The sequence below is a fragment of the Ambystoma mexicanum genome, chromosome 2q (genome assembly GCF_040938575.1).
Source record: "Ambystoma mexicanum isolate Mex_15411 chromosome 2q, UKY_AmexF1_1, whole genome shotgun sequence".
In the NCBI taxonomy this organism is placed as follows: Eukaryota; Metazoa; Chordata; class Amphibia; order Caudata; family Ambystomatidae; genus Ambystoma; species Ambystoma mexicanum.
The window spans coordinates 130,036,032-130,063,036 of record NC_090924.1 but is presented as its reverse complement, the minus strand read 5'-3'; the positions used below and the strand labels follow the sequence as shown (position 1 = coordinate 130,063,036).

General features: G+C 46.4%; 1 protein-coding gene across 1 annotated transcript in view; it reads right to left on the bottom strand.

The window, feature by feature from the left end:
* Nucleotides 1–27,005, bottom strand: part of LOC138569235 (BOS complex subunit NOMO1-like) — a 1,101,991-nt gene that overhangs the window by 617,675 nt on the left and 457,311 nt on the right. Inside the window, exon 20 of the mRNA XM_069647049.1 lies at nt 1,016–1,098. Within this exon, the coding sequence (XP_069503150.1) occupies nt 1,016–1,098 (83 nt within the window). The remainder of the gene's footprint in view (nt 1–1,015; nt 1,099–27,005) is intronic.

The window sequence follows — 27,005 nt, the reverse complement described above, 5'->3', positions numbered from 1 at the left end:
TTACAGCTTGTGCATTCCAAAGGTGACTCCTCTTGAGTTGCTGTGATTTCTCTTTTGAATACCATTTAAAAAACCATTTCTAAGAAGAAGAGCAATCAAACTTTGGGTTTATCCATTGACTTTGGCTATCCTGGCTCCATAAAGGCCTCCTTCTGAACCTATTGACTTTGGCAGTGCGTGTTCCCTCACATGTTTCAAATGTTGAACACATTAATGCTGGGATAATAGACTGCCTGCATCCTTTTGGGAGAATCTAACTGTTCTTAACCCATCAGTCTGATCTGATCTAACCCTAACCTTTCCTTCCTTAAAAACTCAATATTGCAAAGGTAATATATATAAATGCTTTACTGACCTCAAATTACATCACCTCCGGGTGCAGGAACATGCGCAACATATGAATTAATTACTCACCTGTTTTATTGTTCACTTTTCAAATTAAATCCTCTACAGCTCACATTAACCCTCTTAGGATACGCCTGGCTGCTCAGTTACACTACCAACTTGTGTAGTACACTATACTAAAAGGTGGGTTACCCAAAACCAAGAGTAACGCCTTGTCTAGTCCCAAACCAGTTGAACAGCACTAATTCTTACCTAACACATGGTGTAGCCAAAGTACATTATACAGTTGCTCCCAGCCAACCCCCACACTGTGATTGAAATCTCTCAGGAACAACATAACAGTGCATATAAATTAACCCTGCCATGGTAGCCATGTGAGCTTCCAAGGGCAGCACATCAGAAATTAATTGCTCTGGTAGGGGGTATTCTACTAGTTTGTTAAAAAAATGTTGAAAATCCAAGAACACAGCATAAATGTTACAGTAATCACACAATTAGAAAAGGGAAGCTAAAAATAGAATTCAATCAATATGTATTATAAATTGCAGTCATTAATATGTTTCATAGCTGTAACAGAGACATTTAAGTACTAGAAGCTGCCATCCTCTACAAAGAAGCGCAGTATTTGTAAAGAGCAAAAAAATACGAATATGTCAAACATCAAGTTTACCTCCACTGACTGTAGCTTCCAAGGAGGGTGGATAGAAAAGCAGCTCCTTTGATGAGGGTGTGACAGTTATCTTCTCGCCGGATCTAAGAAATGAACACAAATGCCAAAATAATTAGGTTGCAGACAGAGCAATCATTACTTATAGAAAATGTCTGAAACCTGCAATTTGCTCCAACACTTGTAAGCAAAGAAAATATACCACAATGACAAACCCTAATTAGTGTTTCGAGAGTGAACATTCGGCATTGACTAAAGCTGGCGTCATTTTGTTTTCTCAAAGAATCAACCATTAGACACAACAAAAGAGGTGATGGCTGGAAGGTTGAGAATAAATCTTACCCTCAGGCATTGCTCTGTGCAGCCCTCCAGACCATCATTCTTTGCCTGCCCAGTCATTACAGAAAGGGGAAAGACAGTATGTGACCAAGCAGTTCAGGCTGACTGACCTCTTTTAGGGTGGGGGCAAGTTTGATTTGCATATGGTCTTTCCCTTCTCTGTAATAGTTTGACATGCAAAGAATGATCGTCTGCAGGGTTGCTGAGAGCAATGCCAGAGGTTCAGATTAATTCAAAATCTTCCAGCCATCACCTCATTTGTTTTTAAAGAATCAACCTTTGTCAATACAGCAGCCATGGATGTTAGACATGCAGTGGCAGCAATACCGAAACATGCACTTGTATTCCCTCTTTGGTCAAAGGGGTGGGAATGAAGCAGGGGTCTCATGGGAGGACAAAAGGTTACACTTGGAAAAGAAAATGACAAATAAATCTGAGACTCGTCCAGCAGGGAATTACAATCACATCTGTGGGTTTGAACAAAGCAGAAGTATCTCCTTGCAAAGCGTAAATGAAACAAAATACCAAATAGAACAAAATGTGATTAAACGAGTACAAAACAGAATGAATGGCAAAGGCTATTAACCGGCGCAGCCAAAACATGTGAAAGACACAGACATAGCCTTGTGCACTGCTTAAATAACCAAGTCCTAAATTTATGCCACTGGCTGGTTCCGTTTTGACACCTATGATCAGTTGACTGCACGGTCATCATCACATGGACCTCAGAATGACATTGGTAGGCCTTCTAAGCCAGCTATAACTTGGAAAGCTACGTTCCCAGGTAAAAACACCACACTTGTTTTGGGAAATCCATTAGCAATAGACCACTGCTCTCAGAAGTCTCTTTAGTGTCCAAAAGGAAAACCTGGGAAAGGAGAGTCAAGTACGTATTTAGGACAATGACTACAGAAAAATATGCTGAACCTAGTAGGGAAGCTGCAGATCTACACCCAAGTTCAAGTTATCCAGACCCATCAACAATCCAGACCAAAAACGGTTTCCCATAATGTCACTCTTTTGCAAAGGGAAACCCCAGAGCGGACTAGGGACACACTTATGCATTCTGCAAAAGAAAGACTAGTAAGTGCTTCCGAGCCACCAAGCAGGACAGTCTTGAGCAATTTACACTCCGCTCCCATTTAATACCTTGATTGGCAGGAGGCACAGCCTTTACTTTACTTCATTTATTCAGGTGCAACCAAAAGGCCCAGAGGCATATGGGCGCCTGGAACTGGAGTCCCGACAAAGATGGTTATAGACAAAACAATTGGACCTACAAGTAGCTGTCTAGGCAAAAAAAAATGTAAGCTTTCCAATGACTCACAGCGTCTGAGGTTCATGGTCAAGGCATTCCAGCTCCAAGGTGCAGCCACCCACAATGCACTTCTTTGGATTAAGGTGAGATTGGATCTAGGAACCTCTAATAATTTAAGGTCATTAGATCTGAGTCCTAGTTTTTCTCTTCTTATTCAGACTATCTGCCAAGTAGGCTGGGTATTGTCCTGCTAAACATTTGTAAGTGATGGTTAATAGGCGAAACTCTCTCCTAGCCTCCATCAGTAGCCAGTGGAGACTTCTCCTGGCATCAGAAACGTGATCAAATTATTTTTATCCCAAAATGGTGCTGACTGTGCTATTCTGGATCATTTGCAATCTGGTCATATCTCCCCTCCCAATCCCCACCGATAGGCTGCTGCAGTAGCCGATCTTCTAGAATAGAATAGCTCTTGCCACTGTCTCGCAGCTTTTTTGGGACAGATAGGGTTGTATATGATGCAGTAGTCTGATGCAACAGGCAGAGGATAATACAAGACTACTCACCTGAGCCTTCATGATAGAGATTGGTTACAAGTGACTCCCAGTGTCTTTATTTTATCTTTAGTCATAATTGTGCAATCACCAATTTGGAATCTTTGATATTCTGTGCTAAGATTTTTCAGTCTGGGGCTTGAACCTAAAAACATCAGTTTGGTTTTTATCACGGTTGAGTGCCAACCCACTCATGCAGATCCAATCATGTATGATATTGTAGGTCGTGTTCAACATTCTTGCATCTTCCAGATAATCCCCAGTCAGTGTGATAAGGCACTGGGCACCATCTGCGTAGCTCGAGAAGAACAAGTTCCTCACAAACTGGTAACGTTCTTTCGACTGGATGTTCCTCCAACGTATTCCACATCTTTGACATGTAATGTCCACAGCTGTGCACTTCGGAAACTTTTTCAGCAGAGGGCGTCCTGCGTCGATGACGTCGGGTCGATGTCCCTCGAAGGCTTCAGTCGAGGGCGACGTCACCGGATGTTATAAATAGGACGCACGGCAACCATAGCCTCAGTTTAAGTTTTTTCCCTCAGAACGTGTGGCACCAGTCTCATGCCTGCTTGACTGCACATAGCCTTGCGCAAACGTAAGCTGCAATCGCATAGGAAATTCTCCAGAGGGGCAGGCTGGGAGGGCGATGTGGAATACATCCAGTCGAAAGAACGTTACCAGTTGGTAAGTAAATTGTTCTTTGAATGGATTGTGTCCTCCAACGTATTGCACATCTTTGACAGACTCCCAGTAAATGGAGGAGGGAAAAGAATTTGGAGTACCCAATTAGATGGCGGAATACAGAACCGCCTTACCAAAGGCCATATCCTGACCATGGACTGTATCCAGGGAATATTGCTTAACAAAGGTGTTGAGCGAAGCCCATGTAGCGGCATCACAAATATTCTGAATAGGAACACCCCGCTGAAGGGCGGTGGAAGTAGCCACGCCCCTAGTGGAATGAGCTCGCAACCCTTCAGGAGGGTCCTTACCCACCAAACGGTAACACTCTGTAATGGTGAGGATAATCTACCTGGACAAGGTCTGTTTGGTAACAGCCTGGTCCAATCAGTATCCAGCATATCCTACAAAGAGTTGATCGTCCACTCTGACCCTGGACATCCTAGAAATGTAAAAGCTCAGAGTTCTCCTAGGATCCAAGCTATGGAGTCGATCCTCATCCCTACCAGGATGAGGACGAGGATAGAAAGAAGGAAGAACCACCTTCTGACTCAAATGAAATTCAGAAACTGCTTTAGGTAGAAAGGACGGACGTACCCCAAGTACTACCCTGTACTTGTGGAACACAGTAAAGGGTGGCTTAGAGGAAAGTGCCTGCAATTCACTCACTCTGCGAGCGGAAGTAACCGCAACCAAGAACACGGTCTTGAAGGACAATAATCTCAAAGGACAAGAGTGCAAATGTTCAAACGGAGCACCCATGAGAAATTTCAAAACCAAATTTAAATCCCAAACTGGCACCTGGAAAGGAGACAGCGGGAACACATTAGTCAATCCTTTAAGAAATTGAGAAATCAAAGGAATCTTAAAGTAAGAACATTCTTCAGACGAGCACTTAAATATAGACAGCACCACCAGGTAACCCTTAATGGTACCAAATTGAAGGCCCCTGTGGGCCAATGAAAGCAAAAAAGAAAACCATAGGAATGGAGCACTGAAAAGGATCCACATTGTGACCTCTGCACAAGTCGCAGAATTTACGCCAATGGCAACGGTACATGGATTTTGTTGCAGGCCGACTGGCCGAAAGCAACACCTCCATCACATCATACGGGAGGTCCCAATCTTTATACCTCAACTTTTCAGATGCCAAGCGTGAAGGTTGAGGGTCTTGACCTCTAGAAGGTCCGGGTACCAAGCTCTCCTGGGCCAATCCGGAGCAATGAGGATCATGTGGGAACCGAACCTCTGTAACCTCCGCAACACTTGAGGAATGATGGGGACTGGAGGAAACGTGTACAGCAGTGGGAATGACCAATCCACTAGGAACGCATTTCCCAAGGCTCCTCTTGGAGGAAATTCCATTCAGCAGAATCTCTCACTTCCGGTTGACAGTGGTGGCGAAGAGATCCACTCGCGGGGTTCCCCAAAGGGCAAAGATCTCCTGAAGGACTTCCTGAGCCAACTCCCACTCATGAGCGATCTTGCTGTGCCTGCTCAGAGCGTACGCTGCCGCATTTTCTTCTCCAGCCAGATGAACTGCCAAAATCAGAATTCCCTGCTGGATGGCCCAGGACCAGAGCTGCATTGCCTCTCTGCACAACAGGAGTGACCCTACTCGACCTCCACCCCCCTTTTTGTTTAGGTAATGCATGGCCAGTGTGTTGTCCGTCATGATCAGGACACTCTTCCCCCCCATACAGCCGGAAGAAAAGCCTTCAGGGCTAGCCTGATGGCCCTCAGCTCTAACAGGTTGATGTGGAGTCCGGACTCCGATGGAGACCAACGACCGCTGGAGGTCAAGTCGCTGGCATGAGCGCCCCATCCTGTGAGGGAAGCATCCGTCACTTCAGTCACCTCTGGCCATGGTTGCCAAAACGGCTCCCCCTTCATCAGGTTCCCTTTGTTGGCCCACCACAGAAGATCCTGAGAGACCGAGAGTGGAATCTGAACGGGATCTGACATCTTGCCTGAGAACTACAACCACTGCATCTTGAGGACCCATTGCAGGGATCTCATCCTCAGTCTGGCCTCCGGCACCAGAAAAATGCAGGATGCCATGAGGCAGAGCAACCTTAAGAATTCGAAAGCCGGGAGACTCTGGGCCTGTTGAAGCTTGTCCCCCATCTGCACAATGTGATGAGCCCTCACCTTGGGAGGAGAGCGCTTCCCCAAGGACGTGTCTAACACAGCCCCGATGTACTGGAGCTGTTGGGAAGGTGTCATATGCAATGAAATTAAGGGAGAAGCCCAGCCTGTGGAGGGAGCGACAGGTGTGACCCAGGTGATCCAATGCTTGCTCAGGAGAGCGTGCCCGGATCAGCCAGTCCAACAGGTAGGGGTAGACTTGAATCCCACCCCCCCTCGCCTGAGGTATGCTGCCACCACCACCATTAGCTTGGTGAAGACCCTCTGACAGAGGTCAATCCGAAGGGTTGGACCTGAAACAAAGTGCAAGTCGCCAGCCGCAAACCTCAGGTACTTCCTGTGCTTTGGATGAATCAGCACATGAAAGTAAGCATCCTGTAGCTCCAGAGACACCAACCAATCCTAAAGTTGAAGGGCCTGGAGGACTTGAGAAAGAGTAACCATCTTGAACTTGTCCTTCCTGAGAAGCTTGTTCAACCAACGCAAGTCCAGGATGGGTCTCAATTCCCTGTCTTTCTTTGGGATCCAAAATAAGGGGATTACCATCCCGTGTTCCTCTCCGCTACAGGCACCAGTTCCAATGCGCCTTTCTCCAGCAGGGTTAAGATTTCCTGCACAAGGAGCGTGTCTGGAAGCTTCAAAGAGTTTACCCTGTGGATTGTCGTGAGGCCGCTGTAGGAAGGGAAGGCAGTAGCCACGGGCTATGGAATCGAGAACCCACGCATCTGAACTAATGGCTCGACACTCTTCGAGATGCTGAGACAGTCTGCCCCCAACCGGCGAACCATGGGACATGGCCTCATGACTGTTTGGAAGCGGCTGCGGCAGTGCCTGAAGGCATAGAGGCAGCTGCCTGAGCAGCTTTGGCACCTCTATTTCCCCGACCACCACGGGTACTTTTTCGCTGGCCCCTTTGACTGGCCGCCCCTCTCGTTCTACCAAAGGAGGAGTAGTAACGAAAAGAACCTCTCCTCCACAGCTGTCCCCTAGGACGAAAAGGCAGAGGTTGACGCACAGCTGCGCTTAAAGATTTTGCCGTAGCTCTTCAAGGTCTGCAACCTCTCAAGGCTCTCGTCAGCCATGTGCGCCATCAAAGGGCATGTTCAGAAGACGGCTTTGCACATCCGGAGCAAATCCCGACTTCCGCAACCATGCAAATCTGCGTATAACAGTGCTCGCAGCCATGGACCGGCTAACACTATCTGCCGTATCCAAACCAGACTGAAGGGATTCGCACATGGCATCCTTGCCATCCTGCACGAGAGCCAAGAAACCATCCCTTTCTTCCCCCTCGGGAATATGCTCAGCCGCTAAAGAAACAGTTCCACAGAGTGTGTGAGAACCTTGCTAAGGCACAAGTGGAGTTGACCGATTTAATTGCCATGCTCCCCGCAGAAAACACCTTCCGAGCCCAACCGTCAAAGCGTTTGTCGTCCCTATCAGGAGGGATGGTACGGTACGTCGCCTGCCTCGAGGTGGCCGTAGCCGACTGAACCACCAAACTCTCGGGAGTGGGGTGAGTGGATAAATAGCTGGGGTCGCTAACGGAAGGGCGGTACTTTTTTGTCAAAGATTTATTAACAGCCGGAAGAGATTCCGGGGACTGCCAAGCAGCTGCCACCCTTTTCTGTGAGGTGAGATGAAACGGTAACACTGGGTCAGAGGATGGACCTTGATCTAAGATGTCCGTTAGATCATCCTGTACAAAGTCTTCAGAAAAGCTGGACCAGCCCAGATACTCAACGACCCTAGCCATGAGCCTCTTGCATGAAAATTCAGCATGAGCCCCAGGCTCAGGCCTACCAAATTCCACTTCCGGAGAAGTATCCAACCCACTGGCGTCATGAAGGGTTTGGCTCAACTCCTCCAACTGACTGTCTCCAGAAAAAATTGGAGCCACATCAAGTTAACCAGGGTCCTCAAAATCAGACCTTTCTTCATCCAGAGGGAGTTGGAAACCTGGCCTGGGGACCGAAGGCCTGGAGTCCAATCCTGGCCTCACAGACTTCAAAGTAGCCTTCCTAGGAGGATCCACCACATCGGGGTACTCCAACAGCAAATTTCGGGCAAAAATCCCTGAAGGCGTCTAAGGCGCCGAAGGCTTCGACGGTGAGAGCGTCGACAACCTCGGCGTCGTGAGCACCAAAGGCTTCGGCGTAGACACTGGTGCCGACGGCGCTGTGGGCTGAGAAGATGGCAAAGCATCGGCATCCGACTCGACGCCGGCTTTGAGCCCTTAGTAGGTTGCAGCGGTCTCGCTCGGGACGAGGACCGAGACCTAGAAGCACGTCTCTTGCGACTATCCGAAGCCTTGTCCGAACGGGACCTCGAGGTTCCCGATACGATTCGTGTCGCGGACCCGAGCCCGAAGGTGTGCGAGCCACAGTACGAGACCAATCCTGGCCGGCATCGGTAGAAGGCGCAACCGGACCCGTGCCCTGCGATTGAAATATCACTAACATTTGCTCCTTAAAGGCAGCCCATTCCTCTGGAGTCGAGGACTTCATTGGGCATGCCAATTTCCTCGAGGCTCCTTCCCCCCCCCGAGGAGGACGGGGAAGGTGACTGATGACGGCGCTTCCGCGAATGGCACAATTAGGAAGAAGAATGGCGGGAACCACTCCGGTGCCGAGAACCCTGGGCCTCCTCCCGACACAGAGAGTCGCCCCTCGAGTCGTCGGTGGACACCCCTTTGGATTTCGACTTGGATTTACAGGATTTACTGGGCTTAGAACCCCTACCTACCTGGAGCTTCCCCTTACGCTCCGGCAAGGCCTTGGCAGTTAGCGACTGGCATTTTGAACAGTCGTCTGTGTCGTGACTCTCGCCCAAGCACCACAAACTAATGCGATGCCGGTCGATCACATTTTCGACTTGCAGTCCCGACAAGTCTTGAAGCCAGACCGTGGAGTCGGAGGGGTCGGAGAAAAAGCCATCTCAACGATGAAACACACGAGGCGTGCCGAGTTTCACGAAGCAACACGTTTGCAGAAAAAACGGAAATGAGGCTACGGGCGCCGTGCGTCCTATTTATAACATCTGGTGACGTCGCCCTCGATGGAGGCCTTCGAGGGACATCGACCCGACGTCATCGACGCAGGACGCCCTCTGCTGAAAAAGTTTCCGAAGTGCACAGCTGTGGACATTACATGTCAAAGATGTGGAATACGTTAGAGGACACAATCCATTCGAAACAAATGTTCTCCAGCTATTTGAATAGTGGCCTCAAAGATATTATATAGAATTGGTGACAAACAGGTGCCCGGAGGTATCCCATAACTCAGAGGGGCTGGTTTAGCTTCGGCTATATTACTGCAGGCTCTCATGGTTCTCTTTCCCAAGAAGCATTGCATCCATGCTAGCGCCTGATCACTAAAATTAGCAACGTATTGTAATCTTTTTTGAAGTAGTGGATGATCCACTAAATCAAAAGCCACAGATGGGTCTAGGGCCATCAACAACATAGTTTGTCCTTCGTTTATCTTTATCATCATGTTAGACTTTAAATCTGAGAGGGCAAATTCTGTACTGAAACCTGGCCGAAAGCCAGATTGACAATTGTTCAGAATGGTATTCTTTAAATGCTCTAGCACTTGTTCATAGGCGACCCTATCCAATATTTTAAGAAGGAAAGGGGTATTTGTTATTGGTTTATAATTTGTTGGAATTGTGGGATTTAGACCGTTTTTTTTTTTAAAAAGAGGTGTGATCGAGGCACGCTTCAGGCGAGTAGGAAGACAGCCTTCCTTCAAGGAGGCATTAATGATTCTCGTCATTGAGCTGATGAGTAATTCAGAACAAGCTTGAACGGTCATGGCAGGAAAAGTATCTCCTTTGCATGGAGATAGTTTGAGTCTATTCAGAATGTGTCTCAGCTCAGCTTCTGAGATACTTCTGAAATTAAACAGTGGGGTCTCCAAGCTATCATTGAGCTTATCTTCTTGCTTGGATACCAGTTCAATAGTAGGGGTGATCTACTCCTTTGACACTTTTGCTTTATTGATGGGAATTTTAATTTTTACCAACTTCACCACGGCATCCTGGATGCCTGCACACCATTCAAATCTTTGGAAATACTTTCTTCCTGAATGATATTAGGTTTCTCTAATTCTTTAAGAATTTTAAAGATTTCCTTGGACTCATACTGCACCTCGTCAATCATGCATTATATGTGTCTTTCTTTGCAATGATAACAGCTTATTTGTATTTGTTTGCAAATACTAGATATGACATGCATTACTCTCTGTAATAGCATTTCTGATGATTGTATCTGCTTAGATTCACATGCTGTGCATATAGTTCGTGATCTATTGGTAATCGCAGAGTATTTTATCTTTCTTTCGAAGATCGAAAGGGGATGTCGACATGGGCGTGACTAACACTATCGCTAACGTGACGTGTAGTGTACCCAAAATCCCTCACGCAACGAGGTCCCTCCGATTGTGTTTTTTCTGCTTATTGTCAGCGTGAGCGAGTACTGAAGAGAGATAGTGTAAGATGGCTATGTTCCTTCTACTCCATGAGGGGAGGAAGGGTGGGCGCATGTGAATCCAAGCAGATCCAATCATCAGAAATGCTATTACGGTGAGTAATGCATGTCTTCTGATGCTTGTTAATCTGCTTAGAATCACATGCTGTGCATAGACTAGCGAGCAGTGCCCAGAGATGGTGGTGGGATGTGTGATGGAACAGTAGCAAAGAGGTCTTAGCACTGCTTGTCCCACTTGGGAATCAGACCTAGAGTGCATATCTAGGCAGTAGTGTTGTGTAAAGATGTGTACAGAACTCCAGGTTGCTGCTTTACAAATGTACTCATGAGGAACATTTGCAATGAATGCTATGGTAGCCCCTGAGCCTTAAGTAGAGTGTGCTCAGTCTAGGCGTGAAGGGCAGATCACTCTTGGCAAGAGTGTAGCTCAGTGTGATGCAGTTTACAATCCACTTTGAAATAGCCGATTTAGGGACAGGGTCCCCTTCTCTACCAGCTACCACTGAAACTAAAAACTGGTTTGTCTTCCTTAGTGGTCTTGTCTTTTCCAGATAATAGATCACCGCTCTCCATCAAGTGTGTGGAGGCTTCTCTCTGCCACATTTGTGGGGTTCTGGAAAAAGATGGGTAGTTCTATTGATTGGTTCACATGGCACTTTGAAATAAACGTAGGCGCATATCGTGGGTGAGTGCGCAGGACCACCTTATCCTTGTGAATCGTGACAAATGGGTCTTGCACTGAAAGGGCTTGCAGTTCACTAACTCTCCTTATTTATGCGATTGCCACCAAGAAGGCGGTTTTGGAGGCGAGTGCTTTAAGGCTAGTCTTAAGCACAGGTTCAAAGGGAGGCCCCCATTGGTCTAGTAAGTACAACGTTCAGGTCCTATCCGGGATCTGGGTTGGAAATAGGGGGATGAAGTCTTTTTCATCCCCCTATAAATGCCTTGAATACTGGAACTGTCCACCGCAAAACCTTCTTCTGGGATGTGGTGTATGCTGAAAATAAAGCTAAGTGGACTTTTAAGGAATTGAAGACCAGGCATGTATCTAGCAGGGGAGTCGGGTACAGGACAATATGTGTTGGTGTGCATTCAATAGGATTGATATTTTTGCCATTGCACCAGATGACAAAGCGTTTCCATTTGCTGGAGTAGCAATGTCTGGTGTTAGGTTTACATGCTTCCCTGACTATGTCCATACATCTTTGAGGGAGTAGGAGGTGCACAAACTATGATCTCAGGAGCCAGGCTGCTAAATTGAAAGTTTGAGGGCATGGATGTATTGTTTCCCCTTGTCTTGTGACAGCATGTTGTAAGGGCATGGCAGCTTCCTGGGAGGGGAGACTGGCTTTGCCATGAGATGGGAGAACCAAGGTTGGCGGGCCACCAGAATCATCTTGACTGGTTCCTGGTGCATCTTGTGCACTATCCTGTTGAGCAGGGGAGTCGAGGGTGAGGGGAACGGGGGGGTAGGGTAGACACATTTCCCTGACCATGTTATCCAGAGACTGTTCCCCTTGGAGCCATTCTGCCTGGTACCTGGAGGTGTAATCTGGGCATTGTGCTTTCTCCAGAGTGCAAACAAGTCGATCTCTGGGAAGCCCCAGTCTGTGAAGACGTTGAGAACAATGTCTTTGTGTAATCGCCACTCGTATTCTACGGGTAGTGGGAAGTCTCTGCTGAGTACATCTGCCAGAAGATTGAGATCCCCTGGAACGTGTTGAGACAGGAGGAACATCTTGTGTTTGAGAGCCCATTTCCATATGTTCTGAGACAGTCTGGATAGCCCTGGAGAGTGAGTTCCCCTTGTTTGTTCAGGTAATACATGGCTGTAGTACTGTCCGTGAGAACTAGGACGGTCTTCCCCTGGAGGTGTTTGGAATGCCTTCAGGGCCTTGAACACAGCTAGCAGTTACAACAGGCTTATGTGGTTGGTTGCTACCGCTGGGGACCACACACTGGGCGTCGTCTGATGAACGAGGTGAGCCCACCCCCACCCAGTGAGATGCGTCCCTGGTGAGAGTGGCTTCTACTGCAGGGATGGAGAAGGTCTTCTCTTGCAAGAGGTTCTCCCTTGACCACCACTGCAGAGACTGAACGAGGGCTGCTGAGACAACCACTAGATCAAGAGGCACTCTTGCATGGGGCACATGCGCAGGCGTGCATGTGGAACTAGGTAAATTCAAGAGGCCATCGTCGCTAGCAGTTGCATGGCTTTGCGTACAGTCACCTCGTGACTGGCCACATAGTGAGGGATCTGGAACAGCATGTTTTGAACCCTCTCAGAGGGAAAGAGGCCGTTGTTGGTCCGAATAAGGGCCCCCAGAAATTGTTTGACTTGGCTGGGGTCTAGGCTGGACTTTTTCTCGTTGATCGAGAACCCTAGACTGAAGAGGAGATCTACCGGCTTTTGGGTATTTGTTAGGCAAGTTCCGTACGAATCACCTGTTATTAGCCAGTCGTCGAGGTAAGGGTAGACTGGAATGGACTGCCTGCGCAGGTGAGCAGCTACTACCGCCAGTACCTCCCTGAGCACTTGTGGAGCCAAGGCAATAACGAAGGGAAGAACCTTGAACTGATAATGCGCGTCCTCTCTCATGAACCTTGGTACTCTGTGCACTGGCAACGTTGAAATATGAAATGTCTGCATCTTTCATATCCAATGTGGCCATGTAATCCCCCTGCACCAGCAGCGGGATTACTTCCTACAATGTTGTCATTCTGAACTTTTGTTGTTTGACATATTTGTTCGCTGGGCGCAAGTCTAACAAGGCGCATGGTGAGATCCTTTTTGGGTATAAAGAAGTACGATGAATAAATACCCTTGTTTACCTTGTGAATGGGGACGACTTCTATGCACCTCTTCCAGCAGGATTTGCAGGTGTGCTGTGATAGGCGTCTGCTCTTTGGTGGATGTTATCGAGGTGGCCGGTGGAACTTAATGCAATAACCGTGGGCGACGTTCTTGAGCACCCACTGGTCTGATATTATCCCCTCCCATGCTTGAATGAATGAATGTCAACCATCCCCTGACTGAGGAGGCAGGGGAGGGGACCCGGACTGGCGAGTCATTTTGATGCGGGGGTGGAGTTTCTGCCTCTACCCTTCCCATCTGTGCTGTCCTTTCTGCTGATATTGGCCTTTGCCAGTTGCAACTTGCCCGGAGGACCTTGGGATACCTCCAGTGCCATATTGCCTGTGGGGAGATCGGGAGAACGACTGACCTTGAAAGGAATGAGACTTTGAACCTCCCCGCTGTTGGAAAGGCTTGGCTGTAATCTGATTCAGTGATTTCAGCGTTTCATGTCCTTTTTGTCCATTTCCAAGGCGTCATCTACAGCCTTACCAAACAAGTTTGAGTCTTCTACAGGCTTATTACTCAGGGAGGCCTGACTCTCTGGCTTGAAACCTGATTTTTCTTTAGCCAGGTGTGGCTCTTGAGGAGAGTTCCCTGTGCCAGAGTGTGTCCCGCAGTTTCGGCAGCGTCTAGTGTATTTTTGAGAATGTTATGTGTCGCCCGTCTACCCTCAGAGACGACCGCCAACAGGTGTGATCGCGTGGGTTCAGGCACCTCTTGCAGGCCTTCTTGGAGCAGCCCCCATTGCACGTCGCTGTAACTAGCGAGAAGGGTGGTATTATTCGCAATTCGGGTAGAATAGGTTGCAGATGTGGTAATGCGTTTGCCGAGGGCATAGAGCTTCTTGCAGTCCTTATCTGCCGTAGACACTGGCACCCTGCCCTCTTTCTGGTGGTCATAACAACCAGAGAATCCAGCGTGGCATTACCTCAAATGTAAATGGGGTCTGATGGAGAGGGGTGAAACAGTTTTTCAACCCGAGAGTTGACAGCCCTTCTGAGGGAAGGAGAAAATAAGGGGGGAGCAAGGCATCCGTTTATGGAATTCAGCAGAGGAATAGCCTGACTTGAGGGAGGTTTGTCTTTGAGGATGTCCTCAACAAAATAAGAATCCTGAACAATTGCCTGTGTTGCGATTTGAAAGTGGTCTGCGACCCTCTTTAGGATGGCATTAAATGCCATTTGATCATCTATTGGTGATGGCTGCCTCTGTTGAGGAGAGGATGACGGGTCCAGACAAATAACGTCTGGGTCTGGGGTAGGAGTGGGTGAGGCCAAATGCCCTTGATCTACTGGTTGATCTTGTTCCCAGTCTGGGCACTGGTCCATCGTGTCCTGGCCAAAAGGATTGTCCTCATACGTCTCCTCTGCCTCAGAATACTCAGAAACCTCCTCCTGGTGAGTTTGTGTTTGAATTGGGAACTTCTGCAGATTTGACGCAAATGGGGCAGGAGGAGTCCTCCCTAGGTCTCTTGGGTGTAATGTATCTTTCTGAAAAGTCTATGAATTGTGACATTTTATCCATGTAGTTCTCAAACCTTTGCCTAGTCCACAGGAATGAAGCAGAGGGGCCTGAAGGAGGGAAAGGCTCTTCAGAAGTGGGAGATTTAACAGATAAGGCCTAGAGAGGGTCTATCTGGTTGTTCCGCTGACGAAATCGCAGGCAGACTTTCGCATAATTTCGGTGTCTGTATGATGGATTTCGACATGCCTGTAGGCGTTGTCACGGTTGCTGACTCTGCCAAAGCCTTAGGAGTTGACGCGTCCATGGACGGCGTGTCGGCACTCATGTTCTTTTTGGTGGTAACGCCCTTATGGGTAGATTGCCCAGTCGCATGCCGAGAGGACGGTTGCGGGGAGGGCGCTGGACCGCGAGGTTCGGCAGGCACCGCCGAAGTCTTCGACGGGCCTGTTGGCGTTTGATGCTTCTTCGATGTATCCGCCGAGGAAGCTCTGGGGGTTGTGTGCTTTTGATTGGATGCTGCGTGTGTGCCCCGGTCGCCGGGTTGTGAACTTCCCCATAACAGTACCGGTGGTCTGTCTGTCGGGTACGGGCACCTGGGAACCGGAGGGTTCTGCAGAAAAGGTCTATTGCTTCCAGGTTGGAGCCATGGCTGCCGCTAGAGACCTCGTCACTCGATGCAATGGCGCCAATGGGGAACCCCTTTTGGCCTGCTTTGCGTAGGCTGCCCACGGCTTAGTCCGCCTAGCTTAACGTTTTAGGACGAAAGAGGTGAAGGAGTTACAGGAACGCTCGTTGTGGTCACGAGATTGCATTTGTGATTGGTGTCTTTCCAAGCGTATTTTCCGTTGCACGACGGACAAAATTTAAATGGAGTCCTATCCATAATAGAGGTGAAAGGCGGACAGACCAGAGAGGGCAAGAGGGGAAAAGGAAATGCATTCTCAGAAAGAATCAACCCATGGCCCCACTCTCCCTACTGTACGGGCCTGGCCGGGGGACCGAGGCAACGCGGTCGACAGATGTCGATTGATGCACCAGTCGCCGAACTGCAATGGATGTCTTTGGCGTAGGGGTCCACGAAGCAGTCGTCAAAGAGAAGAGATCAAAGACTAGACAACCAACGGTTGTGGGGCAACAAAATATCTTTGAGCAATATAAACTCTTGCGAGCTACGCATTAAGGCGACCAACTAGTTGGGCCGAAAAAAACAATCTGAGGGACCTCGACGCATGAGGGATTTTGGGTACACTACACGTCACGATAGGAATAGTGTTACAGTCACACCCATGTCGACATCCCCTTTTGATCCCCAAAAGAAAGATGCAATACTCTGCGATTAAGATGCAATACTCCGCGATTACCACTAGATGTCGGAATATGCACAGCATGTGATTCTAAGCATCAGAAACCATTACTGTGCTTCATCCCCTTCCTAGTGAGACCCCCAGCACTTTTTGCTGGACTTCTGGACCTGCCCTTTGGCACTCATTCTTTCTTATGGGCTCTATCTTTTGGAACTCTATTCTTTGTATTCTACCTGTACTACAGAGTCTGTCTGCTCCATTGCTCTTAAAGGCATCTGTGTTTTACTACTGCAGCACAAGCTTCTTATGGGCAGTGTTGCTGGGGACCCCTAGGGTCCTCCTTTAAGATTCTTTTTCCTATATCCTTAAGGTAACTACAGTTCTTAAGGATAGAGATATATTTAGTGTCTCTCCCAAAACTCTACAGTCTGAGATATAGGCATAAACCACCTTCAGTGGAGTGCCAAAGGGATACTTAGTATCCCCCTTCTATCTGTTCTTGAGACTTTTTAGTCACAGACAATCACCTAGTTATGGCTGGTGGCAGTGGACCTGTTCTACAAACTATTGTGCACTTTTTATACCGCAGGCTATGTGCATAGCCTCGATAGTGCACAATAGGGGCACTCAAGTACCAACTTGGGGCCTCCCTTCTTTTTCGCCATTACTAGCGTGGTTTCTTTGTTAGCCCTTCTTCTATCATTCTGGGAGGGGGAGGTCTGTGTGTGCGTTTCCCCATCTAGGCTCCAAAGTGTCTGGGAAGGCAGGCAGTGGGGGAGGAGTCTTCAACCCCCCGCCCCTGTCCTTTGTCTGCCAGAGAGACTGAATAGTACCAGCTGCCACAGGGGGTCTGGCTGTCCTGATTGGACAGCCAAAGGCACCTTTCTGTAAAATGCTGAGAGAGATTGCAGCAGAGTGCCTGCTGGAACTGTATGAAATACCAGGAGACCTGCTGTCCATTTCGAGTGCATCATTGTGGAAAGGTCAAACCCGTCCAAACCTGTGCTGAGTCCGTAAGGACACTTCAGAGATCTAATCCAACTCGCCCAGACCCCCTCACCAGAGTGTGGTACTGCAAGAAGTGAAGAGGATTGACTGGGCGATCCGTGTCCTTTTTTGGTGCTGCTGAAAAGGCACCAAAACTGCAGAGTGTACCAACAAGTTGCTGAAAGTCATGCCACAGTGTCCCCCCTCAGACTGCTGCTGGAAGACACTGTCCATTCTCCTACCTTTCGTCACCAGACCAAGGAATCTGGTCGTCAAACCCAGAGCTGCCACATAGCGTAGGAGCCAACACAAACACTTTCTTCAAACTCAAGGTACTGTGGGAAAAATGGTATTGCTTACCTGATTCTGAGCAGTCGCACCAGAGCGTTGGCGTGCACAGAGAGGTGTCCAGGGCAACTCCCTCTTACCTCTGACCCAAGGCGCTGCTTGTGTCCCCTTTTCAAGTCAATTATTAGGTCTCCTTTGTTAGTTGCCAACTTGCTGCTTCAATCACCTTAGACTCTGGAAGAAATACGCAGGAACTCTTCATTATTCGCTGTTTGTCAAGACTTCAAGCCCTCTCCGAACTGCCTGTAGCTAGGGTTTCGTTTCTGGACTTAAAAGACTTGCCAGGTGAAGAAACCATCTCTATAACCTTGAACTAAGCTCCAGTTGCACTAACCACTCTTTTTCCTCCCTTTAAGTGACTTATGTGTTTGCAGAGTACATGTATTACCATATAACCTGTAGAAAAACACATGATTGTGCAGTTACCGATAATACGATAACCTTGTCTTTTCCCTTTCTAACGTTGCTACAAATGCAACTGCGAAGAAACACAAAAGTGAAAGTGTCCTTTGAAGTGTATTATCTAGTATTCCTAAGTGTTCTACCATTACTGTGAAGTATTTAAAGTGATTCGGGTGTATATATAATACATATATCTTTTATATAAATATATGTGTAAGTGCTTCTTTGTTGTGCCTGTCTAAGATTCAGAGTACTTACCTACAGCTCACATCCTCCTCTTAAGATAAGCCTGGCTGCTCTGCCACACTACCAAGGTCCTGAGCTAGTACAGACTGATACTAAGAGTTGGGGATCTACAAACCACTGAGATCGCTTACTTAAAACTTACTGCCAGTAGCACTTCAGGAAAACTCCCCTAAAAACCAATACCAATATGGGTTTTGTTAGAAATTATGCAATGGGCTTGTGATTAGTTTCAAACTAATAAGAAGTTATTCAACAATTTAACAAAGGAAAGCAAGTGTTCCAGACACAAGGCTAACCCAGGGGCACTATACACGACCCAGGTTCAAGGACCAGAGGTGAGTGGAAGGCAGATAGGAGATAAAGAGGCTTGTCCCAAAGGTTATCCTATGGAGGAACCCCCTGACTTCTCCAGATGTCTATGTGGATCGTCTGGGGGCTCGATCCTCTGGCATTTGTTCTTATGCGGGGTGCCCAGGAGTTCCGGAAGAACTCGTGGTAATGCAAGATGCAACCCCAGTCAATGAAGGAATGCAGAATACAACGATACAGGCCTCCTTTGGACACTTAATTCGATGGAGGAAAGTGTGTTCAAGCTACGATCACAGATTGCAGGCGACAACAGGCATCCTTCCAGTCACGGTCACAGCAGCTGCTCAAGGACAAGTTCCTGTGAAGGTGCGAAGCTGACATTTGGGGAGAATGTGACTTGTGGCACAAGTTAGCAACTACCAAAGTTCCGGACTTCAAATTTGGAATAGCAACAGTTGTGGTGAGGTAGCCTATGAAAGAGCTGGTCAGTACACCGGGCAAGTCCAGGGAACCTTCTGACGCCTCGGATTCTCTAAAAGGCGACAAGACTAGTTGGTGCCACTAGTCCAAGGGCTAAGGCACTGCTAAGGGTCTTCAGTAATCAGGCAGAGCAGCAGAGCTTCACCGGGACAGACACAGGAAGGAATGCTGGGTCACTTCAGGAATCATCTTGGAAAATCTTCAGCAGGTTGCTCGTCTAGACAGTCCCAGCCCCCTTCCAGTACCACACAAATACAAAGGCTCACAAGCCCATGAAAGCAGCAGCTTTCCCGGGCAAGGGCATGACTTTATATGGACATTCCTGACTTGAGAGGGCAGGAAGAAGACCAAACTACAATATGGCCAAAGAGCAAGCAAAAATATTGTGCCACAGCCATTTTAGGGCACTAGCCACGTTCAGAAACCATGCGCATTAAGCTTGAATATCCACACCAAAAGTAATGCAAAAACCGTAAAAAAGGAACTGCTGCCACCAGCTTTTCTTTAGGCACATATAAAAGTAACCAAAAATCCTTTTTGGAAAAAGCTGGGGTGGTACAAAAGTATCCCCCTTGCACCGCATATTAAGATGCTCTGGCCAATATTTAAAATACAAGAATTCAAAAAGGGAAATAAAGTTTTGCAGTAGTGATAGTCTGAAGGACCGATCAGTGTCCCCAAAACAATGTGCAAAAGGCAAGGGAAGTGAAGCTGAAGGCTTCACTGTCCTTCAAAAAGTCAGGTCAGGATTAAAAACAGAGCAAAAAGAATGGGGTTCCATAGGAAACTATAGAGGAAAAGTTGCAAAAAGAAAATCTATCCCAACATATTTTTACTCCGAGAGGCATGCACTAGATGTTGAACTCCTCCACACATTGCAGTCTTCAAGGTCTAAATGGGGCACAGTGTTGAGAGGGGCATGGATCAGTGCACCTGAAAAGAAGGGAGGGAAGGAAAAAAAAAAGCCCACCCTTTTAAGAGTGAAAGTGCTCTCAGGAAGGCAGGCAGGCAGGGATGGGATGGCATCAGTTTTGGTAGGTGCGGTTAAGTTGAAACTTGTTATGTCAGGCCAATCCGTTTGCAAGATGACTGGTGGCAAAAACATCCATGTGTCAAGCTTGTGCCTCTAGAAGGCCAAAAGAGAAGAGGCACAATCAGGTCATGCGTTACACCTATGACTCATGGAGCCCATTGTGTTAATTTTGAGTCAAATGTGAAGGTGAGTGGGACCAACCAACTAAGGGATTAACAAAAACTCTAATAGGATTTTACATACTATAAAGGAGCACTACAGATAACCCAACGTGGCACCGTTGGGTACAAAGAAATCCAACAAAGGTCAAAAGGAAAAACATTTAGAGTTGCATACTCATTCTCAGGGTCAATCAACCCCGCCAAATATGAGAAAACTCAAAATACAAAAATTAAGCAATTCATAGTCTCAAATTGTTTCAGTCTTTAGTGATCATGAGAAATGGGACACACAAGCAAACGGTTACAATCCGGCCAATGCATTTCAGAATACATCCATCAGGTCCAATCTACATACACGATAAAAATAAAGACAATAGGTACATGTCCACTAACAGCTAAAGACAAATAAATTCGGGTCTGTCAAATTTAGGTATTCAAAGTCCAGAAATGTTTCTTTCGGACCCATCCAAATTCTAAAGACGTTGCCTACGTCAGTACTCAAACATTTTAAATACTTACGCTAAAAAGGATGTCTTAACACAATTGGATGGGTCCTAAAGAAATACTTCTGGACTTTGTTGGCTAACTCAATCTGATAGACCCGAGGATTCATTGCACTGTCGAATTGGGGAATCCTACTTTAACTGTTCTTGGTGTTAGAATTTCCCCGACTGAAAGCACATTTGACACCAACATTTACTGCAAACCAACAGACAAACAACCTGTTACACAGGCTCAGTTTTCACCCGCCCAACTTGTTAAATGTATTTTCAGGTTAAATAAATTGTCAGAAACATGGAACAAAGTTATATTGAAATGGATAGGATTATAGGCTAATTTGAACTAAGAGGATACCACTGAGATGAACTCACTGTCACCAAGAACAAAGTTTTAGATCTTAATAGAGATTTTGTCCCGACATACACGAACATTAGGGATACACCCGACCTGGTATTTGTATGTAAATATTCCATTCAGAGCAACAATATCAAAATAATCATACGCAAACATTGGAACGTTATAACTACGGACAACAGATTAAATACTCTATTCACGGTCCCTCCTACATTCTCATACAAAAAGTAAGAATCTGAGAAACCTACTTGTTGACATGGGTGGGGTAAAGAGGACCATCAACTTCAAGATAGGCAATCAGAGTAAATTCAGCACATACCCCTGTTTCCACAGGGTAAACAGTGATGTTATCAAGGGAAACGTGGCCCATCATTCCAAAAGACATTTTGCTACACACGATGGAGCACATTATTCCATTAAATATCCCTGTGGGATCTATTATATTGGGCAATCCAAGAGACCGGCTAAACTCTGTTGGAACGAGCACAGATCCAATATCCGGACCAAGAACTTGAAGTAGTCAGTCACAAGACACTTTGTTGAACATCAACACCAACTGTCACAGATTTGTTTTAGGTCTTGGAAGTTGTATGCACTGAACCACACGCAGACAAGATGTTAAATATAAGAGCGGCCTATTGGAATGACTACTGGACACAGTCACTCCGGGCAGAATGAAGATTGCAACCCGTCATGTTTTCTTTGAACATGTGATTTACTCTGATACTTGCGCTATACACACTGGATGAATTTGAGTTTTTGTACACCGTTACTTGTTGGTTTTATGGCTATACATGTTTTTTACATTTTTTTGCCTACATAAGTTTCTGACTGTGTGGCTCTTCTGTCCATTTACCTGCTTTTTGAATTGCTGCTAGTGTGTTTGTAACTTGCTGCTACTGTGTTGTGAGGACTACTGGACCCAGCACCCTGCACGGTGCCTTTGAACCGCCCAGGTGGAATAAAATCAACCCAGCATGCTGACGGAGGACGAGGCTGCAGGCATGGTTGGTGACCACCTGCAGGAACAGGCTACTGGAGCACTAATGGAACATGCAGGGGTGAGTGATGATAATCTGGTGGGTGGCGCGTTAACCGGTCATACCTATGAGTTGAGGTCTCTCTAAAGTGTTGCCAGTGTCTCTGCAGGCACTGCTGCAAATGTTAAAAATGCCCCACAAGCACACAAGTTGACCAACTATTTTACACTCAATAAGCCACATGTAGAGTGCCAACTTGGCTGAACACTTAAGTGCATCTCTAGCTTGTCTAGGATCAAAAGTAACGTAGAAACGTATTGCTTCATTACATTTGGAGCTTGTCGAAGTGAACAGCATTGGAAGCACTTTACCATCTCTACATTCTTTTGTCTGAAACTACTTCTGACTTGCATGTACGAGCTGGAGCTGTTCAGGAGATTAACGCCATCCCCATAATTTCCCATAGGAAAATGTCACTACTACTTGTATTTATGCAAGATGCCCCTGATTTAAGGGAGAGGTTTGGGGCAGCTTCAACAGACTCTGAACCTACAATTTTTCACGGGATACCCAGCAGCTGGAGGCCTTGATACACACGGCTCCAGCTGGATGTGAGTGCGTCACCATATTTAATTTAAAATAATGTTTACTGAATTTCATAACCAGACCAAATACAATTCCCTCAGTACCCGCCCATCCCTCCCCTGCCAGAGGGTCTGCCTAATTTGGTCAAAGTAATTTGCGGCACATCAGTCACATAATCTCCAAAATCTGTATTCTATGAGGGCACCATTGAAGCATATAGTCATTTTGAAGATCTCTCAGAACATCCTCCAAGTTCAGCTTAAAAGAGGCTTAGTAAGTTTGAACCGCATGGGTTGCCGATTTCAGAGAGATAAAGGTCCATACTTTCTGCAGCCAGTCCAGGTTTGTTGGCGCCTGTATGTTTTGACTTTTGTGCCACTACTAGGCACGAGGCTATAAGAAGAGTCAAGAAACTGTGTTTCTGTCTCTTTGAAAATGATTTCTGTTTCGGGTCCCATAACCTGCATAGCCATACCCCTTTCTGTTGCCCCAATATCAGGGAATATTCTCCTCCTCCCGCCCCCATTTGTTCCTGCACCTCATCCCAGTACGGCCTGATAACCGGGCAGTCCCACCAGATGTGTCTCCAATCTCCCTGGGTCTTGCAACTCCTCCAACATAAATCTGATACCGTCGACTACATTTTATGAAGTCGCTCGGACGTGTAGTGCCATTGAAGAATATTTTGTACCATATTTCCTTCGTTTGGATTGAGTGAGTACGTTTAGGAATTATTCCCCATACATGTTCCCATTGTTCTCTTGGTATGGTGTAACCCAGTGCTGCAACTCATTTTTTTTTTAGATATTTTCATTGTACTACGGTCATGCCATTGTTTAATAATCTGTATAGGTTCAAGATTAACTTTCTAGAGCCAGTATGGGTCATGATATATTTTTCAAAAAGTGTCAATTGTCACATAGCCGCTGTTTTGATCCTCAGGCTCATCAGCCAGTGCCGTAGCTCACTATAACAGCATCTGTCCTCCTCCCTGAACTCCAAATCCGTTTTGCAGTCATCGAAAGTTCTGCGATTTTGGCCCCGAAACATACCTTGTATTTTCAAACACCCCGCCTCCCACCAGGCTCTGAAAGCTCCAGGCTCAAAGCCCAGGGGAAACTCAGATTTCGAAACATCAGGCGAAAACGGGGAAGGGAACGTAGACGGTGCCCCTTCTTGAATTGCCCATTCCCAGACCTTGACTACCGGACTCACAATTTTACTGTGCTTGGAAATAATATTCTGGGCAGAAGTACCATTTTAACTACTGTCAATCTGCCTAACCAGGATGTCGCAAGTGGGTTCCATCTTTGTATGTCTGCTTTCACCCTGGTAATTAGTTGGAGATAATTTGCCCCATACAATTGTTCTGGCATTTTTGTCAGGACTACCCCTAGGTAGCCAATACCGTTCCCCACTAGGGACAGCTGGGATGAACATCGCAGGCGTTCCAAAATCTCAGGGATCGCAGCCACGTTCAGGCTATTTGATTTGAATCTATTTATTTTCAGCCAAGACACTGTGGCAAATTCATACGGTTCCGTCATCAATGAGGGCAATGATCTTTCTGGCTCTGATAACGCTACAAGCATGTCGTCTGCAAACGCCATTGTTTTGTGCTCTTCACCTGCCATTGCTATGCCGCTAACCTGGGCTCTAAATAGATGGCACACAATAAGGGGGACAGGGAGTATCCTTGTTTAGTTCCCCATTTTATAGCAATATTGCAAGAAAGAGACCAGTTTATCGCTAGTCTAATTTGCAGAGAGTGGTAAATTGCCCGCACCATTTGGAGAAACTCCCTCCCATCCCCATGCATTCCATGGTCCATAATAAAAAGGACGATTCAACTCTTATCGATTCAAACCTCTTCCTCAGACAGTTTGCCAAGACCTTGGTATATATTTTGGTATCTGTATTAATTAACGCCATTGGTCTATATGAACCTGGGGACGTCGGGTATTTGCCTGCCTTAGGGAACACCACCAATTTAGCTTTGCTCATCGAATTCATAATCATGCCCTTTGCTCTAAAAGAATTGAAAACCTTTGTGAAACGTGACGTTAGGGTATCTCAATATTGTTTATAAAACTCAGCGGGGTAGCCATCCGGTCCCGCAGCCTAGTTTCTGGATAGCGATTGGATCACCTCTCCCTGCTGCATTTCCCCCTTCAGTTTTTCCCTGTCTTCTTGTGAAATATGCGAAAGGGGAACCTTCTTCAGATATGCCTCTTGCCCAATTCCTTCGGGATTATCAGAAGTGTATCATGTAGTGTAAAAACCCCAGAAAATTGCCGTAATCCCCGATTGGCGGTCTCATATCCCCCCCTTCTGTATTTTTTAGTTTCAGGTTTGTACAGGCCCTGGTTCTGTCTTTTAATTGTCTGGCCAGCAGCCGATCGGCTTTATTAGCTTTCACATAGTAGTGTTTCATAAATAGCAATGCCTTTTCAGCAAATTTTGTGCAGAGCTTTTCCAGTTGGCCTTGAGTATGTTTCATCGCCCTCTGCAATTTTCTAGTGGGGCCATTTGTCATCTCACTCAGTAGATCTTGTAATTTCTTTTCCAATTCCTCCTCCCACAAGCGCCTTTGCCTATCCCTTTCCACTTTAATGGTCATCAAATATCCTCAGGACAGCCTTCAGGTATCCCATACTGTTTCCAGGGCCATGGTTTGGGTGTCGTTCGACAAAAATGTATCCATCTCGTCTTTAGTAGAGCCAGCTAGGATCGGATCCTGCAACAGGTCCGACGGGAATTGCCAAATACTTTCCGTAGCACCTCCCACCTCAATTTGCATAGGCAGTGGGGTGTGATCAGATAGGGATATCGTACCCAATACATTTGAGGACGATATGCATAGTACACTAGCTAATAACCTCAAAACCACCACCCAATTACTGTTACTGCGCGACTTTAATTTAGGCTTTAACAATCCAGCGGACAAGCATGCCTCGGAAATAGCCAATATTCTTAATGCACGAGGACTGTCTCAAAATGTTAACAAACCTACCCATATTAAAAGGGAGAACCCTAGACTGGGTAGCCGATCATAATTGCACGGCCACTATTACATCTATCACGCCACAACTGTGGACAGACCATTCAGTTGTGTCTTTCACATTATCAACCACAAGAGCCTCACCCATGGCCCCGCAAACTGCGCCACAGTGCCCAACTAGAAACAAAAAGAATATCGCAGTGGACAAAGTGATTCCTGCTATTCTCCCCACTCTAAACTCATTGTCTGACAACATAGACCCTAGCACACTGGTGCATGAATTTAACAATCATGCTCACTACATTGGATGGAATTGCCCCACTCAAACTGAGAGCAAGCAAACCTAAAGCCCATTTAAACAAGTGGTTCACTCCACAACTAAAGGACTTAAGTCTTATGAAAAGGAAGTGTGAAACTGCCTAGAGACTATGCCCGTCCAATGAGAACAAAGTCAAGCTAACCACGATCTCTAGGCACTACAAAAATGAGGTCTGCCTGGCAAAACGGAATTCTTATAACAAACGTATTGCCAAATCTAACTCAAGTATGAAGGAACTATTCACCATACTAAAATAACTAGAGTCTCCGATTCCCATACCTGACATATGTACCAAAAATAAGACCTGGTGTTCAGATATTGAACACGCGTTAGCCAATAAAATAAACACTCCAAGACAAAATAATATTTAAAAAAAAAAAGACACTTTGAACCTTCAATATCCTTCTAATATCCCTCCGTCCAGTGATATACCCACTGCCCAGACTAACAGATTGCGCTTTACCAAAACATCAATTTTAGAGGTAGAGAAAATGATCTTATCTCTCAAACCTTCTAATTGCAAAGGCGATATCTGCCCAGCACAGATTATAAAAGATGCAGCCAGAGACTTGTCACCATTTATTTCCAAACTGATCAATGCCCCTTCAAAATAACGCTTTAAGAGTTGCATTAGGCATGCATAAAAGAGTTCACATCTCCTCGACCAGACCCCACTCACAATAGAATACAGTTAGAAATGGTCTCCTTGACCCACAAAGCAATAAACAATGCTGCCCCTAGTTACCTAATAGACAGACTAAATAGAAGATCGTCCAGCAGACCAACAAGAGCCGGTAACGCCAACTGCCTTGTGGTATTGAGATTCAGACTTACCAAGATTGGCGGTAACAGTTTTCCCGTTAAGGCTGTCAAACTCTGGAAATCGCTGCCCCACAAGTTTAGAGTAGACCAACCATACCTACACCTGAGATCAACTCTATTGACCTCTAGTTACACTGTCGCAATTCCCTCACCTAGGCTGCCTTAGCCCATCACTGTAATCTAGTGATTTGTGGAACCCAACTGTATATAACCTGTACCTTTATATCTATATTGTGAGATACTGTTATATTGACATTGTAATTTTACCTGTAAATATATCTTTGTTGTACTGTGAACTATCTGTAACTATGTAAGCCTTGTACCTTCGTATTGCTGCGCCCTTTCACCTCTGGGTCTGGTGCGCATTA